The 18,920-nt window shown below is 40.8% G+C and overlaps 1 protein-coding gene across 7 annotated transcripts in view; it reads left to right on the top strand.

Annotated features, from left to right (window-relative positions):
* plecb (plectin b) overlaps positions 1–18,920 on the top strand; it is a 130,856-nt gene that overhangs the window by 10,379 nt on the left and 101,557 nt on the right. For 3 of the 7 annotated variants that reach the window (XM_044209208.1, XM_044209207.1, XM_044209206.1), the window contains exon 1: positions 5,721–5,965. The exons of the other annotated variants lie outside the window; for them this stretch is intronic. In XM_044209208.1, coding sequence (XP_044065143.1) covers positions 5,875–5,965 — 91 coding nt within the window. In that variant the 5' untranslated portion in view covers positions 5,721–5,874. Of the gene's footprint in view, positions 1–5,720; positions 5,966–18,920 lie in introns of those variants that run through there. 7 annotated transcript variants of the gene reach the window in all.

Here is an 18,920-nt window from a genome sequence, read left to right as displayed (position 1 = left end):
CACTTATGAAAGCTGCTTTGTATTTCTAATCATATTCCTCAGGTTTAAGAAATGTCTTGTGTAAGCTAAATGCTGGGATTGTGATATTGGTTTTCTTTACGAATGCTGACCTCTACTTTTTCTTGGATCTCAGCTGCAGTTTAAGAAGCACTACAGTAGCTCATCTTATCATAGACCAAGGTCTATGCTGATAAGTGAACAGCTATTGGTCCTCCTTCAGACAGCAATAACCCATTTACCCACTAGGTGGCACTTTCTATTAAAGGTGCTGGTAGCCAGAAAGTGTTCATCCTGGAGAGTCATCACAGCTTCTGGAAAATGTGTCTCATTTCCCACACCAGTCTCAAATAGCATTGACCACATGTGTTCCTTGTGCCCCTGGCATTACAGAGCTCTGACTTGTTTCAGCAGACAGTATGCTTTATGCTCATTGAAGGCATTTATCAGACAGAACAGCTTTATTTCTGTCTCTTTTTTTTTTCTTCTTTACAGATTTGACCTTTTTAAGCCTTTCTATTACATGCTGCATCAGGGAAGGAATGCTGAACCTCACCATCAGTTTGAAATTCTGTAAATGAGCCGTAACGAAATGGACAGATCCAGGCAAGAAAGAGGAAAAACATACAATAACTTCTCACTACTGTGCATCAGTGTGTTTCAGCAGACACTGTTGTGGATATCCAGAAGAGGGAGCCAGGCTTGTTTCTATGTCTGCTTGTCCCTCTGTTATTTTACTGTTATTACAGCAACATTGCAACATTATTGCAGGATAATAGAACAGTATCCAGTCAGCCACAGCTAATTGACAGAAAAAATGTTTCAAGCCTGACAAAGGTGGTGTTAGGCAGAAGACAGAAGGAGGTGATGAGATGTCTTTAATTAGGTCCCTTTAGTGCTGAAACACTGAACATCACAAGCAGCGATCATATGTCAAATGTTTGAGAGGAGGAGTTTCTGGACTGTTAATCATAGTCTAATAATATTTTGGTCAAAATAAATCTCATTTATAGCAAGGAGAGCATAAGTTGAAAAAACAAGGAAGGAAAGAATCTCAGAGAGATATCCTTGACTTTCAAACCATGTCTCCACTGACAAAATAATTTCCATTCAATCAAAATCCAGCAGAGGATAATTCCTGTTTTAGTCAGAGCCGGCCATAAATTCTCCCATAATAACAGCCGTCATGCTATTGTTGAGAGGTTTGTCATCTTCCAAAGCCAGACTATCAGTCTAGCTGTTGGCCAGTATTAAACTCCTGCCTGTGTGTGTGTGTGTGTGTGTGTGTACACAAGGTTTTGTTTGTTTCCCACATGGCTTTTTCCATCAGCGGTGAGCTGTGCTTCAGTAATCCCCCTGACGCTTGAGTATAAAAGATGTGCTGTGATTTGTTCAAATTGGCATCTCATTCTCAGAACACAAAGGTGTGAAAAAAACAGTATGAATGTTAATGATGTAGCTTCACTTGTCGTGCAAGTCGGCCCCCCTAGAATATCAAACAGAAGGAAACATACCTGGAAAAGGAGGGAGGGGCAGACTGTTTACTGGCCAGCTGTATACTGAAGCTTCCTTACCCACTGGGGAATGCAATTAATGGTCTGAATGTTACAAAATGTACCTGTTTATAGATTGATAATGTCAAAATATCTTTTAATAGTAGTCTATTATCCAGAAAAATTGTAGATTCATATTTTACGACCTTAAAGTTATGTACTATATTACAGTTATAAGGAAAACAGTTATGTAGTATACAGCATGACAGGTACAAGGAAAGAAATATTACAAAATCCATGTAAAATGACATTATCCCACTTAATTGCATGATCCTTATAGGTATACTAGACAAGGTTAAGATAATGTTAACCTGTATTCAGATCTTTTACTGAAGTAAAAGTAGCAATACTTCACTCTATTCCACTACAAGTAACGTATGTTAAATGTACTTAAAGTAAGTAAAAGTACTCATTATGCAGTAAAATGGTCTGTGTCAGTGTTTTATATTATCTATGATGTTTCTGGATTAATATTACTGCTGCATTAATGTGTATGTTGCATTTTACTGCTGTAGGTGTTTAAGGTTGAGCTAATTTTAACTACTGTATATACTGTTGGGTAGTTTAATCTATAGCAATGCATCATATTCTATAAGATCTTCATATGTTTGTGGCATTGCTGTCCTGTGAGAACTCTAAAAAGTCAACTTTTCATGAGAAAAGCCCTGTTTTCAGCTTTGAGACTGAACATTGAATATTTCATCCTTCAGTTTATCAGAAAAATTCAAAATTACCACATTTGGAGATACATGGTTTTCACTGGACAGGAAGGGTATGCAAATGTGTCATCTGAAAAGTAACTCGTAACTAAAGCTGTCAAATGTAGTGGAGTTAAAAACTACAATATTTGCCTCTGAGATGTGGTGGAGTAGAAGTCTAAAGTTGCATATTTAGTTATACTTCTTAGTTACTCTCCACCACTGCCTGTTACATACAGGATGCAGAGGAAATCTTTAATTCCACAGCTTTGTTTGTTGTGTTCTATTCATCCCCTGGGACCATTCACAGGCACAAGTGTCAAATGCACACATACTTGTTTACACGAGACACAGTTCACATACGCACATGTTAAGCGGTTCATACATTGGAACATGCACCCACACATTCAGATCTATGTGGAAAGCTTGCGTGAGTAAGCTAAAGAGTACATGCAAGTGTCCCGAGCCCCCCCTGCATGCACCTGTTGAGTATTGTTGAATGAGATGTGGGAAACAAACCCTCAGCTCCACACACACCCACACACGCACACATTTTCACATACTCATTCAGATCACGAGATCACGAGCCTTTTAAAGTAGCAGCTTAACTAAGATAACAGATGTCCTGAAGCCAGGTTTGGTTATCCAACTATTTGGGAGTGGACACCAAGCTAGAATTATCCAGTAAGTACCCTGTAAGAAATTACGTATCTCTTAAGTGTGTGTCTAGGAAAATTACCTTATGAGATCCAGTGTCAGTGAGTGTTAATAGTGTTTGAGGTGCTAAATGTTTAGTTTTAGATATCTCCACTTAGCTTCCACTTAGTTCCCATTATGTGAGCCAGCAGTTTAATGCTGATGTCACCATAATATTTAACTTGGACACTAAGAAATATGCATATGGCCTGACGAGCACATCTCACTAATGACTACTGTCACCACACTAGTACAGCACATTAACCTAGACGTTGCACTTAATCATGTTATTGTTACAGTATATGACTGACTACTACTGGCTACTCTTTATAGTTCTTTGCAGTTTTATCTGTCAGAAGCCAGAGTCAACATGCTGATGTCATTCTTCTGTCGTGCCTGTTTCTAGGGATACGTAAGCATTTAGCTGTTTAATGTTGCCTCAGGAGGAGGTTATGTTGACTGCATATGAATCCATCTATGCACTCTGGGCTTTTAAAGCACGCTTATTTGTGCATATTTCTTAATAGTTTCGACTATTACACTACAGTGTTGCATGGTTGACATGTCTTTATACAGAATAATGTGAAAAAATAGTGATGCACAATTGCACATATGCTCACTAAATTGCACATATGATATAATATGCCCTGAAATGCTTCCACTGTATTTGTCCACATTTCACAATTCATATTGTAATGGAGACTGAATGCTGTTCCTTAGCTCTCAGTTCTTACCTCAAGAATCTACAATAAAATGGATATGGGCAAGATAGCTATCTTAATAACTGCCATACAGTCAAATAAAGATAGTAAGTTCTGGTGAAAATTGTGGAAAAAAAATAAAATGAAATTGAACTTTGCCATTATGAAAACATGCTGGACATGTGTGGCTAACTCTGTGTCTGCTAGTAAAACTTCCTGTTGGAGTGAGTGTAAAGATATAGTAACACACACACACACACACACACACACACACACACACACACACACACACACTCACTTCTGGAGCTGCAGCAGGGAGTTTGGAGTGGACTTATCGTGTTTCCTCTCAGGAAAGTGTCCTGGCTGATGTCAGTTCGGCCTTGGCAAAAGAAATGATAGTCAGGCTGAGCTGCAGGGATTTTCCTTTTCCTACATCAGATCTCCACTATTGTGCTACAACAGACTCCTACGCAAACCAGCATGGAGATAGTGCAGGGTGATATCGTCTTTACTGTCATTTTTATGAGGCGTGTTTTTAGATTCCAAAACTGTCTAGTTTGCTTCAGCCATTAACTATGCACAGTATGTCTCTGTTAGTTGACATGATCCTATCTCTGTTTGCCAACATCACTGTTATTAATCATTATTAATGCCACAACTTGCACTGATGTTAATCAAAGCACCTTGTGAATTTATTATATATTGGCACAACAATCAAGCAGCTAAATTTAATTAAAATGACCAGTGAAGTCTTGACATGTGTAGCTGACTGTTTTTTTTACCCATAATTTATTTTGGTGTGGACTGTCTTCAGCTTGACTGGTCAGGTCGTCTGTTGAATATTCAGTGGCTGCCCCAACAGTTGCTGTTCCTGGTGGATGTCAAGGGCATATCTGCACTGCAAGTGCCTTTGAATGTATTCACCGCGCTGCAGGCATCAACTTTCTCACTGACTGGCCGAAACACAGCAGCTACCAGCTGGAGTGTGTTACTGTGGCACAAACAGGGTGGACATGTCCTTTTGTTATGAGATTATGTCCTGTAGCGACTGGCTGCTTCCTTTTCAAATGTGGTTAGATTAACAATAGAACAATAATTTTATAAAGCCTTAGCATCTTTTAAATATAAATGAATGACTGAGTATTCACCCTGATTTCATTTTAGGAGACTTATGAAGGTTCTGCATCTGGATATCTTGGATATATAATTTTTGATCAATGCTGATGAAGTCATAAACAGGTTTCACATTTACAAACAATCGAGGAGGAACGTTTTAAGCTTATATATGGAACTTTTCAATGTTCTTGCTCGAAACTATTAAAATTACTGTTCAGATGTAAATTTGTATGTGGCACACCTAAAATTCCAAAACATTTTTGCCACATGCCACATTTTGATAGGCATCTGTCTGCTATAGCCAGCTAACATGACACATGGAATTCCAGTGAGAAATGGCAGCTAGTAGCGGGTGATAACGCTAACCCAGACTACACAAAGTTAGCACGACAGGAGGTGAGAAATCAACTGTGACTGTTAAACTCTCTCAGAACTCTCTTAAAGTCTCTCAGAAACCCGTATAATGGCTACTTCCATTTGTGGATATTGAACTGCTGTCATTGTACCTGACTTACATGTTTTTTTATATAGGTTTTTGCTCAGAGGTTGATATAACAAACACAATGTGCAACACATTTAAGTCTTGAATATTTGATGGGCTTACACACAAGAGAATTTAATTTGTAGCATTCGTCTGACAGTAAGAGAAGTTTATCTGTGCTTTGGTGGTCTTCTACAGTCTGCTTGCCATCCATCACAGTGTAATTCAGTTGAGAGAGCCTTATGCTGCTGCTCTGCTGTCCTTGCTGCTGTGCTTGTAGCAGCAGGCTGTGTGTGTGTGTGTGCCTGCTGGTCCAGTCTGTGTATCTTTAAGAGGAGGGGCCTGACATTTATATTAGTATTTCTGAGCAAGGATATGGGAGGGTATGGTGGACAGGAGGAGGAGGAGGAGGAGGTGGGTTGGTGGGTGGGTGGGTGGGGGGGGGGTCGTGTGGAATGAAGTTGGGAGCTGTGGAGGGTTCACACACAGCTGAGAGAGCAGACAGAGGACAGCACAGGCTGCCTCGCATGCATCCAAAACACACAGAGACAGAGAGGAAGAAGCTGACCTAAGAGGAAGAAACAGAGAGAGGAGGAGGAGGAGAAGAAGAAGAAGAGGGTGAGAGCGTCGGCATGGCCATGTACGAACCCGCCTACCTGCCTCCGAACGCAGAGGAGCAGGACTTCATCCAGGCTTATGAAAACGTCAGAGAGAAGTATAAAGGTGGGAGCCTGCACTCACATTACAGCGCTGACAGCCACCGCACGACTGCATGAGATGATGGAAGAGGTGTCTTTGCATGTGTGTTTGTAAGGGAAGGGACTTATTCATTTGTCTATAGTTGGTATTAGTGACTCCGCACAGGTGCAAACACGTGACTGTTTGCATACGCACCTTGCCGTGCCTTTGATCACACCGGCTGTTGTGTGTGTGTGTGTCTGTGTGTGTGTCTGTAGAATGGAGCGGCAGCCGTGCCCGCTGCATCCCTCCCCTGCTGAGTGTTTTATTGATTGGCGCACATGTTTGCTGTCACTCTTCCACATTGCCACTCTTAGTGGGTGCTGCGAGAGTCCGGTGGTGTTACAGGAGTGCTTCACATTGATATGTGACCGTAGCAACAAACGCGCTCTGCTGACCTCTGACCTCGATGAGACTAAGAGAGGGGTTTAGTTTAAGTCTGGGTGCTCTGCTGATTGTTAGCCTCTATCCAGTCACAACAGGGGACATTAACAGGTGCCGCTGAGCAACAGTGAAATTCATTAATACACCGAAGGCAGCTCATGCCTTTCTCCTCAAATCTTCATCTCATTTTATCCCTTTATCTCCTCAAGTGTGCCGCTCAACATGCCTTCGCTGGATTATCTTGCATAGTTTACTTTTTTTTTTTTTTGGAAGTCATGTGGTGCAGAAATGAATCAGAGGAAGATGGCGACGTGAAGGATGAAGAGTAGTCTGACAGGTCTGACACATCTCTGTACCGACTTTCTCTTTTCTTTTTTCTTCATGTCAGAGGATGTGAGCAGCATCCTCCAGGTGCTTTCATTTCAAAGTTTTGTTTAGGTTTCATTCCTGTCCATACCTCATATGTTTCACTTTTCCTTCCGCTAGATACTTTTTTTCTCTGTTCCGTTCCACCAGATCATCAGGAGAGCTCCTCTATAAATATTGCCCCAGTTTTAAAACATTTCTTCTTCTCTCTCTGAGAATCTGGCGACTGGGCTTGTGCTGAATCATCGGTGCTTATTTTCTGTGTATCAGCATGTTTGCATGTTTTTCTTTGTCAGTGGGTCTATTTGTGTGGACATCTCATATCTTTTTTTAAATGCTGCTCTGCGTTGCATTTTTAACATCTGTAAACCATTAGTACATAGATTTTTAGATGTCAGTTTAATTACTGTAAACAAACAGCACCATTGCCAAGTAGGCAGCCTCTACTGGCCTCTGCGTCATTGAGTTGGATTTGGTTCACAGGACAAAGGGTAGTTTACTTTGTGACACAAAGCAAGAGGAAGGTGCTGTAATCAAGTGCAAATAGAGCTAAAGTTTTTGCTAACAGCACTGTGGAAAGACTGATAGGAAAGTGACTTCTAACATGTATTCAAAAGTATAGTGAACATGGCAGAAAATGGAGAAGGACAGCAACTGGTCATACTCAACAATGGTATCATATTTGATTTGAAAACAACAGCAACGTCAGAATGCATTTGCTAGAAGTATGCATGGTTCTGTTTGTGAGTGTCTGTGTTTCAGATCTCTGTGTTTGTGGTGCTGTTTCGGTACCAGGAGGTAATGGGAAGCAGAAGCTGGCTCTGTGGCAGGTGTTTATGTTCCAGACGTTCCTCTGTGTTCCTTCCTCGATGGTGTCTGTGCTCCACTGAGGTCCTGCTCTCCTTATTAAGGCACACTGATGACACAGCCAATGAGAGTTTGTTACAGCCAATGAGAGTTTGTTACATTCCCTCTCTCATTTTTAAAAATATGTTTCTCATCTATCTATCTATCTATCTAAATCCTGACACATAACATCAGCTACATTTCTGTAGAACATGGAACATTGTATGAATACTTGTAAACCTATGAACCGTGTTCTGATTGTTGGTACTCTGAAGGACTCAGTATACAAAATAGGCTGCACACAAATTGGCTGTATAGATTGTGTGTGTGTAGATGAACCTACTGATGCTTGATAATGGAAAGTATTTGGTTCGTAAACATTCTCAAGGTACCCAGCTTTATAAGTTTTTCTGTGTCACTCAGATACTCATCTTTATCCAGAATATAACCACACTGTCCTATATACAGTACCTGTCCTTGTCCATAATCTCCACACACTGCCCTGGTTTTGTTTTGAAACAAAGACGGACTGAGGACAGTCACTCCACTATTTTGTCCAGCTAACAGATTTGTTTGTACGTTTCAAAAAATATATCTTCCAAGACCTACATGCTGGATCAAGACATATTAAGATGGGTATTTCTTGCAGTGTGAGGACTGGAGTGATCCATTTTAAAAATGAACACTCTGTTAGCTGGTGCCAAAACATTTGGATGGCTACAGCCTCTAGACAGGCTACAACTACAAGTTGATATTATGTAAAACATTTACTGGACTTTAGAAAGCTGTCTGATGGTATCTTCAAAATGCTGCCATGCAAAGAAATCATTTTCATATGTAATCACCTTCTAGATACAGCACACAACTTTCAGGTGTGGATGTTTGCCTATCAGGGCGCTGTCAACCTATTCTAACTTGTAGGGAAAGTGACTCTCCCCTCTTTGGCATAATTAGTGTTTCTATAGTTCATTTAAATGCCATTGCTGAACTGTAGCAAAGAGGATGTTACTTTTTTTTTCCCACCATTCCTCTGTGGTGGTACTGTGTGTGCACTTATCTCTATTTATGTACTGAAATGATCAATGTTTAAAGTCAATGTTCTTTTTTTGGTAGTTTTTTGCCACTCTAACAGCGTGGCTCTAGGGATGTTGGTCTGTCAGTTGGTTGGTCCACCACATTGGTCCAGACTTTAATATCTCGGCAAATATTGAATGGATTGCCATGAAATTTGTTACACACATCCGCTTAGGATGAATCGTAATAGTTTTGGTTATCCCTTGACTTTTCATCTAGTGCCATCATCAGAATTTAGATTTGTCCAATACTTCTATTTGTGACCAAAAACTAATGACTTAGTGACTGCTAATTAGCAAATGTTGGCATGCTAATGTGCTAAACTAAAATGGTGAATGTGGTCAACATGCTTGCCAAACATCAGCATGTTAGCATTGTCAATGTGAGCATGTTAGCATGCTGACATTAGCAATTAGGTCAAAGTGCAACTGTGCCTAAGTACAGCCTCACTTAACCTGCTAGCGTAGCTTAGCCTAGCACACTGTAGATTCTTAGTCCTGTTCAGCTCTGAAAGCTTTAGCTAGGTTTGTGGTAGATTGATGTTTGGCAGATTTTCTGCCAAGTGTCATCTGATAGCAGACATTGTAAAGGCTAGAAGCTATCAGTCTCAAATGTTGATCAATTTCCTAATCGTACAACAAAAACATAAATATCATGTTGGTTTTGATATCAAGAATATTTTCCAAATGGGTTAAAATACAGTTATTGTTAATCAGTCAGTCTGCTCTTTCTACTATTACTCACTGCTGTCTCATTGCTTACTCCAAATTGTAGCCGGCTGGACGGTACAGGCCTGGCTGTCTTCCCACTGTCCTCTAATGCAATTTGTGCTAGCAGCTGATGCCGATGTTACTGGGCGCCGCCTGAGCCGGGAATTGCCTTGTTCATGTCGGGTGGACTACTGAGGGTGCACAGACATGGCTGGCATCCATATTTCGCCCCAGTGTGTGTCCTGCAAGGCCCTGTCCTATGCCCCACAGGGCTTAAAATAACCCCTAAATATAGATGTGGCCATATTCAGACGGCCAATTAAACAGTTATTTTTGGCAAGCTTGATTATCTGCTAAGGGTAATTTAAATTCCAGTTTCTTCTTGGCTGAAAAACATCAAACATTTGTGAATAATTAAGCCAAGTCTGGCTTTGATGTGCATAAAATAAACTGCAGTGTCTGACAATAATAGAAACCATGATGATCAATCTTTATTTTTGCCATATAAGTGATAACTGTATTAATGATTTTGAAGGCTTCTATCATCACCATACCTTTTAGCCCATTACAGACATACAGCATAGCTATCTTTATGAATGACTGCAGTGGGTTGTATTTATGTGTCATCGTGTGAGGTGAGAAGTGGTTTGTCACACAGTTGTGAATGAATTGAATGAACTGACATTTCCTGTCCTGCTGCTATGACAAATTATATCAGTTAGAAAAGTTATGTTAGCTTCCTGAGCGGTGACAGATATCTAAGAATTGTACATGATGTCTTTTCTCCTGCCATCTTTTCCCATGTATTTCAGAGTCTTGTGTTGTCTGCCTGCCACTGGTTGAGAAGTATTAATAAAGAGGTCAGAGAGAACAATTGGTGAGAGCCAGCTGAGAAAAGCACTTAACCTGTATCAACTAGATGTGGATGTACTCACTCCATGTTGTTGTGTAAGGCCAAGAAATGTTACTTATTATTACAGAAAGAAAGAAATGGTTCAAATGGATTTTCTTATCTAGTTTCAGTGTAAGGTCAAACACACAATGCCCGTCCTTTCTTGCTACATAGAATAATGTGGCTCTTACCAGTCATGTAAGATGATGCACATTTACACATGTCATTATCTACATTACCTGTGTTATGGTTTTTCAGTAGAAATCACAAAAAGTCACATCAACTTCTAGGAGGCCTATAGTTACTGATTTCCTACATTTGGCAGAATTCCTTTCATTACATGGCAGAGAGACTTATATGCAACAACAGTAGGACTTTAACAACAAGAAAGAGAAGGTGAGAGTTATCTCTTACGTGCAATCTGCCTTGTGACTGCATTTGGGTCTGTGCCCTCCATCTGGAGAGTAGAGAGAGTTATCTCTGCCTCTTCTCTGCTGGATTTGCATCTCCACTAACTGTCAGGTAATGTCTATGCTAGCAATTTTTTCTAGCCACAAGAAGCTAAATGAGACTGAGAGCATACAGCCATGCTAGCAGCTCTGTGAGGCTGTATCTAAACAGCTAGCTAAACAAATAGCTTTGAGCTAACACCATCATGCTAACTCACTTGTTACAATGACAATGCTAATATGCTCAAGTTTAGTAGGTTTAATGTTAACATGTTCACCATCTTAGTTTAGTGTGAAAGCATGCTAACATTTGCTAATTAGCACTAAACACAAAGCACAATTGAGGCTAATGCGAATGCCATTAGTTTTGCAGGTATTTGGTCATACACCAATGTACCGTTAAACTTCAATTAAAAGCTGAGTCCCGATTAGACGCCGACACCATTTACTGACTGGGTGTGGCTACATGTTTTGACAAATAAACTCAGGTCTCAATTAGACGCCGGGTCTAGTTTTTATAGAAGTTCTTTGGATTTATAAAACCTTTTAGTCGGACTGACCGATGGGTCAACATTGCCATTGAGAGCCTTGCTGCTAGCGTAGCTAAAATTTAACGCCTATGAACAAAATGTGTCACCTAATACACGACACAACTTTAAGAAACTGAAATAAATATGATGACGGTTAGACATGGTCTACATTACTGCCAGTAAAATCAATTAAATGTTTGCAGTTTATTTTCCTTCTCCCACTGCAGTAAGCTGTTCTTTTGCTGGAGCCCACTCTGGCCACTGCAGCTACAAACACAAAGTGCTGAATTCACATTGAGGTCAGCCATACACAGACGTCAGTGCCAGGTGAAACGCTCATGGAAAATAGGCCGTTGGTAGAAAATGTGTGGATTTGGCGTGTGTGTATGTCTATATACGGTTGCATGACATTTTAGGACATTTCCCTTAACTACAGTGCAGCCAAATGGTGTCCTTTTAGAGCCCAAGCTGCCCAACATGCAAACCAAACAGGAAAATCTCTGTAATGGAACTTTTCTGTTACTGTATTTCCGTTAAATACACAAACTGAAATGAAGCTCAACATTAAACTCATGCAGGGCGTGTCTCTGTTTAGCACGTGTGCGCGGGTCAGAAAGTGCTTAGCTTTGTCCCTTTAGCCATGCTACTTTGCTGTGAGAGTTGTCAGATTTGTGTAGCCAAAAAGTGGGTTGTTCCTTTTTTTTTCTTTCTTTTTTTTTTTTTAGGTCATTTTATTTTTTTCACATGTGTCAGCATCCTGCTGCCTGAGATAGATCAGCAGTGACACACAGCTCAGGTCAAAGGTTACTCTGGGACAGGGCTTGATAAGCGCGACTATGCTGGGATTCCTTTAGAGCCTTTTATAGGAGAGAGAGAGAAGCTCTGGAGGGATGCTCCCCCAATCTGTCGGCCTTCCTGTCAAACAATCAGCAATTTGCAGAACAGAAGCTGCTGTTCTTTTATGCCTGAATCTCTGGTGTTTTATGACTGTTAGTGTGTGAGTGGGGGAATGTGAGAGAGAGACAGAGAGAGCAAGAGAAAGAGAGCCAGAAAGGAGATGAATAGAGAATGTTTACAAGAGACAGGGAGTGAGGTTGATGCTGAGGTGAGATACATGAAAGAATATAGCCTATGCAGAGATGCCATGTCACTTAACCTGATTTTTATTCAATTTGAATTCAAGTGGAAATTTGGAATTTTGGGGAGCTGGGAACTTTGTGTTTCTGCTGATAGGAAGTGAATAATCAATTTAAGGGTAATCCCCTTTTCATACACCTTTTGGCAATATTTTCGAAGTCACCCCTGTGGGTAATATCAACATTCCACAAACCAAGTTAATTTCTGAGATCTTGTTTTCAACCTGTCTGACCATTTGGCCACTTTTTCTTGAAAAAGGACAAAGGAAGGCCTGACAAAGCATGACGGATACCGAAACGTTTTCGTCTGTGTGCTGCTTTTTGTCCTGCACCTGTATCCAACTGGGGTTAAATGTGCACACCATCTACTGTCTTTGCTTTTGTTTCTTGCTCCGTACAATGTTTTTAGAACATTAGAAACTGATGCCAAAACTAAAAAAATGGCCCAAATTGTAATAAACTGGAATCTTTACTTTAAGGATTAAATCCATCCTTCTTGCTAAACAGCATTTTCCTGATATCACAGCAAGTTACAGGATTTCTTGGCATTGAAGTTCAAACTGTTTGCAGACTGTTTTTAGACAGTTGTCTTTCACTCATATTTGGAAACACTGATGGGCCTCAAGGATGTGTCTTTACCTCTCTGCGTTTAATGACAAAACATACAAACTAAAATTCTGACCCATTTCATTCAGACCTCGCACACATACGGTTAAACCCATTTAAACTCAGACTCCATCTGTCAAAGTCGTGCTCCTGCCGGAGTGTATGACATTGCTGAGTCAGACAGATGTGTATCTGCTGTCTCACTGCGTAATGCTGCGCAGCAGTCCTGTAGATGATGATGTCCGCTACCGACTGTACTGATGATCCTATTTAATCTGACATCTTGTTTGCTTTTAAGCTGGAAAAGAACTGCTTAACTAGCAGATTGACTGGCAGCTGTCAGCTCATTATACCTCCATGCGTCACACTGGACTTGTGCCTTGAGCCTCGCTGCTGCTCTTTTCACACAAACCAGGAGCCCTGTGGTGTTTAAGCGTTGCGAGTTTCTCCCTGATTTTTACAAGCAAGAAACACATGGCTTTGTGGCTTGAGAGGAAAAAAGAGTGTGGAAAACACATTGTGTGGAAAATACTGAGGTTCTAACACCTGGGTTGTGTCTGACACAAAGGCTCTGTGTCTCCACTGCTTTATACTGCAGGGCAGGGCTTTGATGCTTTATTAAGTCGAGTATTAGTCTGGGATTGTAGCTTCAAGGCTCCAATGAGCTATGAAAAAGTTAATGGGGAAAACAAAAACATCAAGTACACAAGTACTACAGCTTAACACACACACACGCACACTAACGTGCATACCATTCCCACAACATATTACTGTAGATGGAAAGGTCTTTTAAAAAGTAGAGGAGTCACCACCTCGAAAGCTCGGAGAACATTCCCTCCCCCTCATTTCCCAACCCTCCCATCTCAAATGATCATTAAAACTGGACTGAAGTGCCTGAATGTGTGTGCATGAGCACAGAGATAGATAAAGGGATGAAGCAAGATGTATATGTGTCAACCAATAAGGCAAAGAAATGCCTGTGTATTTCCCAAAATGTGGAACTATTCCTTTAAATAGGAAGTCCATACATACAGTTGTTTTTCTTTGTTGAGTCCTGGTTATGATGTATACAGAAAGAATTAATCTTCACATTTTATTTTTTACATTTAGCTGATGGTGAGTTAACATGTCGTTTTCGCATCTAAAACCTTTTATTTCTAAATTTAAACATTGGAATGTCTTAAACCTAGTCACTGCAGGTGTTATTTTCACTGCACAATGACAGGTGTTTGGCCTTTTCCTGAGACTGCCCCTGTAGAATTTTGGGGATTAGGGATTGAAAATGCGTGTTTGATCTTAAACAAAAGCTGTTTTGCCCACTTTTTGTGTTCAAATTGACCTTGAATTTGTTCTGTTCCATGTCCTTATTTGGGAAATGGTGACGCAGAGTACAGCATGCCAGTTACATTTTTTTAACGGAAGACCCTGAATCCACCTTGCCACTGTAAACACAGACCAATTTTAGTAGACAGTTTGAAAGAAAGCAGACAAATACGGACAATATTCAGTAAAAGCTGAGCTCCCACAGTAACTGAAGTACCATCTGCTCCACTGTGGCTTGAATTAATAGAAATCTCTGTGTCCACTGTGAAGGAGCACTCTGTTGAGGGAAGACAAGAATGTTTTGAAAGCGGGAGTAATTTTATTCACATTGAATACTGTCCAGATTCTGAAAGCCAGAGCAAGTGGAAACATTTCTGCTTGATTGCCAACGGGACTTAAATAGACTTTAGGGTTATTAAATTCAAAGTGAGTAATAATGGAAGTACCCCTTTGCACATGATCTGACGCATGATAATGTGCATTACCAGCTAATGATGTGTGCGAGCGTGCGTGTATGACAGTGTCGGTCTTTTTCTTAGTCAGCCCTGTCATTTCCTGACGCTGAAAGGCAATGAGTTTATTGCTGGTCAGTGGTATTCAGGGCAACTGGTGCCGGCCGGTGTGAGAGTCACCACACGGGCTAGGAATGTCACAGCAGGTCACCCCACACAGCTGACAACGGGGGGAATGTGCCCCACGTGCACACACACACGCGCAAACATTGACATTCTACATGAGGTTTCTCACTACTCTTTCCGCATACACACACACACACACACACACACACACACACACACACACACACACACACACCCTTGGGGACTACAAATATGCCACAAGGAATAACTTATTACATTCTACTCTGTTAGCAGATCACTTAATCTCTTTTGGTCTGAGGTACCGAAGACAGAGGAGTAAAGCTTGTTAGCAGCTCCGAATACCTTTCACAGACATATTCTCTTCGGCTTTGACAGAAGATGCGATTAGTTAAAAACAACCCTAAATGGTGTGGCTGGCTACACGGTTTCACCAAAAAGGGTTACACAAACTGGCGTTACATAAAAGGCATGATTTGTTTCATAGATAAAGCAGCTTCTGAGATGATAGGCTGCTGTTAAACTAAGCAGGGCCTCTCATGTGTCCGTTGACCGCCGGGTCTCTGAGGGGTGTGCCCGTTCTTCCTCCAGCCACAGGTCAAAACGACAGCCCTGGAAAAAAACTGCCTGTTGTTTGTTTCCTTATCTCAGTGTTCAAATCACTGCTAATTCTGGCCTTCCTATAGCACTGTAGCTGCACTTTGACACAGTCGAACTCTCTTGTGCCGGGCTCCAGTTTCTCTCCAGCAACCTTTCATCTGGTCAAGGTTGTGTTTGAAATGTTTGAAAAGTGCTTTTGCGTGGAATGAAATCAGTGTGCAATACTTTACCTTTCCCTAACAAAGTTGTTAAAGCTGTTCTCACAGCAGGACACACACACTTGATGTGTGTAGCAGAACCGTGGAAGACCTGGTATACATCATTCATCTTTGGCCTTTACATTCATTCCATGAATTCACAGCTTTACTCACTCAGTTGACGTGTATACTGTACTTAAAGTTGTGCCAAGGGCAATGTTGGACCGCATAACTACTACTACAATCATTTCCAACTGTACAGTTTATCACATTTAGCAAATGGGAGTGTTTTACAGGAAGACACAAGAATATACACTAAGAATTTCTAATTGATACAGATGATTACTGACCAAGTATTACATTGTTTCTGTGTCTGAACAGTAGTTTAAATTTTGAATATAAGGTGATAGCGCTACTACAGAGTCTAGGCCAAGAGACAATGGGAAGTGTCATGACTATAGTCATGAGTCTAGACTAAGAGACAGAAAGCCCTGAGGTCTACTGAAGTGTACTTTAGCCACTAAAGGGATCTGAAATGTAGTTAGTGGTCTAACTATTTTGTGTGACTTTCAGTAGGAGGCAGTGGACTGCAAGAGTCCGTTTTGGAATAGAGACAGACACATTGGTGTCAATTTTGGGAAAGCTGAAAGGTCTCCTGAAGAACTGATGTAAATCTGTCAGACATGTGGGACAAGTCCCACCACCCATCCTGGGAGCTGAGCATAGCAGCCAGTAGCCAGAGTGGCGCCTCCAGCAGAAACTCCCTGCCGTGCATAGCGGAGACAGAAAAAGATGATGAGGCACTCAGAGAGTGTGGGAGAGAAGGAAGACAGGAAATAGAGAGCTGAAATGAAACTGAGATTATAAGTAGATATTAAGAGGAAGAAAAAGCAGAGCATGAAGGAGAGGTTTGATCCGGTATGTGGTTGATTTCACGCTCAGCAGCAGTTTGTTTAGGTGGAGGCACGTGTGTAAGGTGAGATGGGAGGCCTGTTGTCACGGTGGGCCTCAGGACTCCTGTTTGGCTTCCAACTGTCTCGCCAATTCAGTGAGACACAATACCTTGACACAGTATGAATCGTACTCATAATACAAATAGGTTACAAAATGTGTGTACTAGAGCTGAAACAATTTGTCAATTAATCGATTAGTGCATCGGCAGAAAATTTATCTCCAACTATTTTGATGATCAATTAATCATTCATCATCAAAAATTCAGTGTTTGCAGCTTCTCAAATGGGGATATTTTCTGGTTTTCTTATTCCTTTATGGTAGTCAACTGAATTGAAGCTGCAACTAAGTTATTTTCATTACCTGCCAATTATTTTCTCGATTAATCAATTGTTTGGTCAGCGAAATGCCAAAAAGTAGTGAAAAATGCCCGTCACAATCTTCCAGAGTCCCAAGTGACGCCTTCAAATTGGTTGTTTTCTGAAGTCCAAAACCCAAAAATCTTCTGGTAATTGTGAGGGCATTTTTCACTGACATTCTGTAGATCAAACTATAAATTGAGAAAATGATGTGGGAGTATTTGGTAATATTGCTTTTCTGTTAAAGTTCAAAGATTTAAATAAGTAAAAGATTTGATAAAAATATATTGATGTAAGAATATGTAATTGATTAAAAAGTTCCCCTTTATATGTCATTTGACTCACTTTCACTTTTAACAAAGGTAAAAATTCAGATGGAAGATTAAATGGGGAATGGAACACAATCACACACTGCAGTATTTATCCTCTCATCTCTTCCCAGAAACAGTATGACAAGTTTCAATGTCTGCCTCTTAACTAATTGTGACATCTTCACTGTTATGCCTACAACAGTAAACAAAGCATCGGTGGCGTGCTCCACCGGTAACATCTGACCGGTTTGAAGGTGATGAGAGCCCACAGCAGTGTCACACTTTTCCATCCAGCTGTTGGGTTTGTTTAACACACACACACACACACACACACACACACACACACACACACACACACACTGCCAGCTCCGTGTACTTTCCCTTAAGGCCCATGGGAGGCATTACTTGGCAGAGACAGTGTTTCCAGCCTTATGTGAGCATCCAACTTACAGGTCCCTGGAGGTTTCTGCCTCTCTCTGCAGAAGTACAGCAGGCTTACTGAGTATCTGATGAAAGGTAGTGTGTTCCATTTATTAAGGATGCATAATACTAAGTGTACTATCCATAATTGATTAATATTCCTCTGTCAGTCTTTATCTACTCTACAGAACATTTATCAGTGCTTTCGAGAGTGCAGCGATTTGAATAAGACATTAAGCATTTAGTTTTTATATATTGTTTGATCTTTTTTAACTGTACGTTCTACAGTACTACTGCAAGGATTATAATATTATGTTTGCTGTCAACTCTTCATACTTCTCTGTATGTTGGTTGAGCATATTTGGACCTTACTGGGTAAGCACAGCCTCTAGTGGATCATTGACCTCATAGCAACAGACCTGACAATCAAAAAAGCAGAGGAATGGACTTTTAAGGAAAACCTTAGGGGATAAAAAGCTTTGAACTGATTTCCAGGGCATTAAGAATAGTAGCTGAAATAGATTATTATTATATTCCATTTCATAGCAGGTGCCTTTGAGGTCAGTTTTATTGCAATTTGGGGATTCTAAGATCCTCTTTTAATCAAAGTGTGGATTAGCCTCCTCTCTCTCAGTAGCTGATGGTTGAGTCTAAATAAAGCTGAAATGACAGCATCTCTCCAGTGATGGTCTTGGCCCAGCTCCAACCAACTGATTCTGAGTTAAGGCCGATGAGTCAGAGCGTGGGTGGGGGACCTCTGGGGCTTGCTCCCTGTCCACTGCAGAAAACTCTAACTCACACCCTCTTCTTCTCCCTTCTTCAAATAGGATGTGACTTGGAGCAGAACCTTCCAGTGTCCGCCTCTCTGTTGTAATTGATCTAAATCTCAAAACGGAAGGCTCTTTATAGGGAGCGACCTCACACAACTTGAAGGCCCCCATGGGACCTGGTCTTAGGTCTTCAAGGGTGGAGCATGGGAGAAAACCTGCAGGGGTAATTTGCTCCATGCCGTCTCAGTTCCCAGAATTCTTCACCAGTCTTGCGTATATCGGTATGGCTCCCTGTCGAGGTTTTAACAGCTGCATGATATTTGCCTTTCAACATGGACGCATTCCTTTTCAGCAAAGAAAAACTGTAAAATCCAACAGAAAAGTGATCATTTAATAAATTATGAGATGGTTTTAAGTAAA

This window comes from Siniperca chuatsi, linkage group LG9, assembly GCF_020085105.1.
Source record: "Siniperca chuatsi isolate FFG_IHB_CAS linkage group LG9, ASM2008510v1, whole genome shotgun sequence".
Classification (NCBI taxonomy): domain Eukaryota; kingdom Metazoa; phylum Chordata; class Actinopteri; order Centrarchiformes; family Sinipercidae; genus Siniperca; species Siniperca chuatsi.
This window is presented reverse-complemented; position numbering and strand designations above follow the sequence as displayed.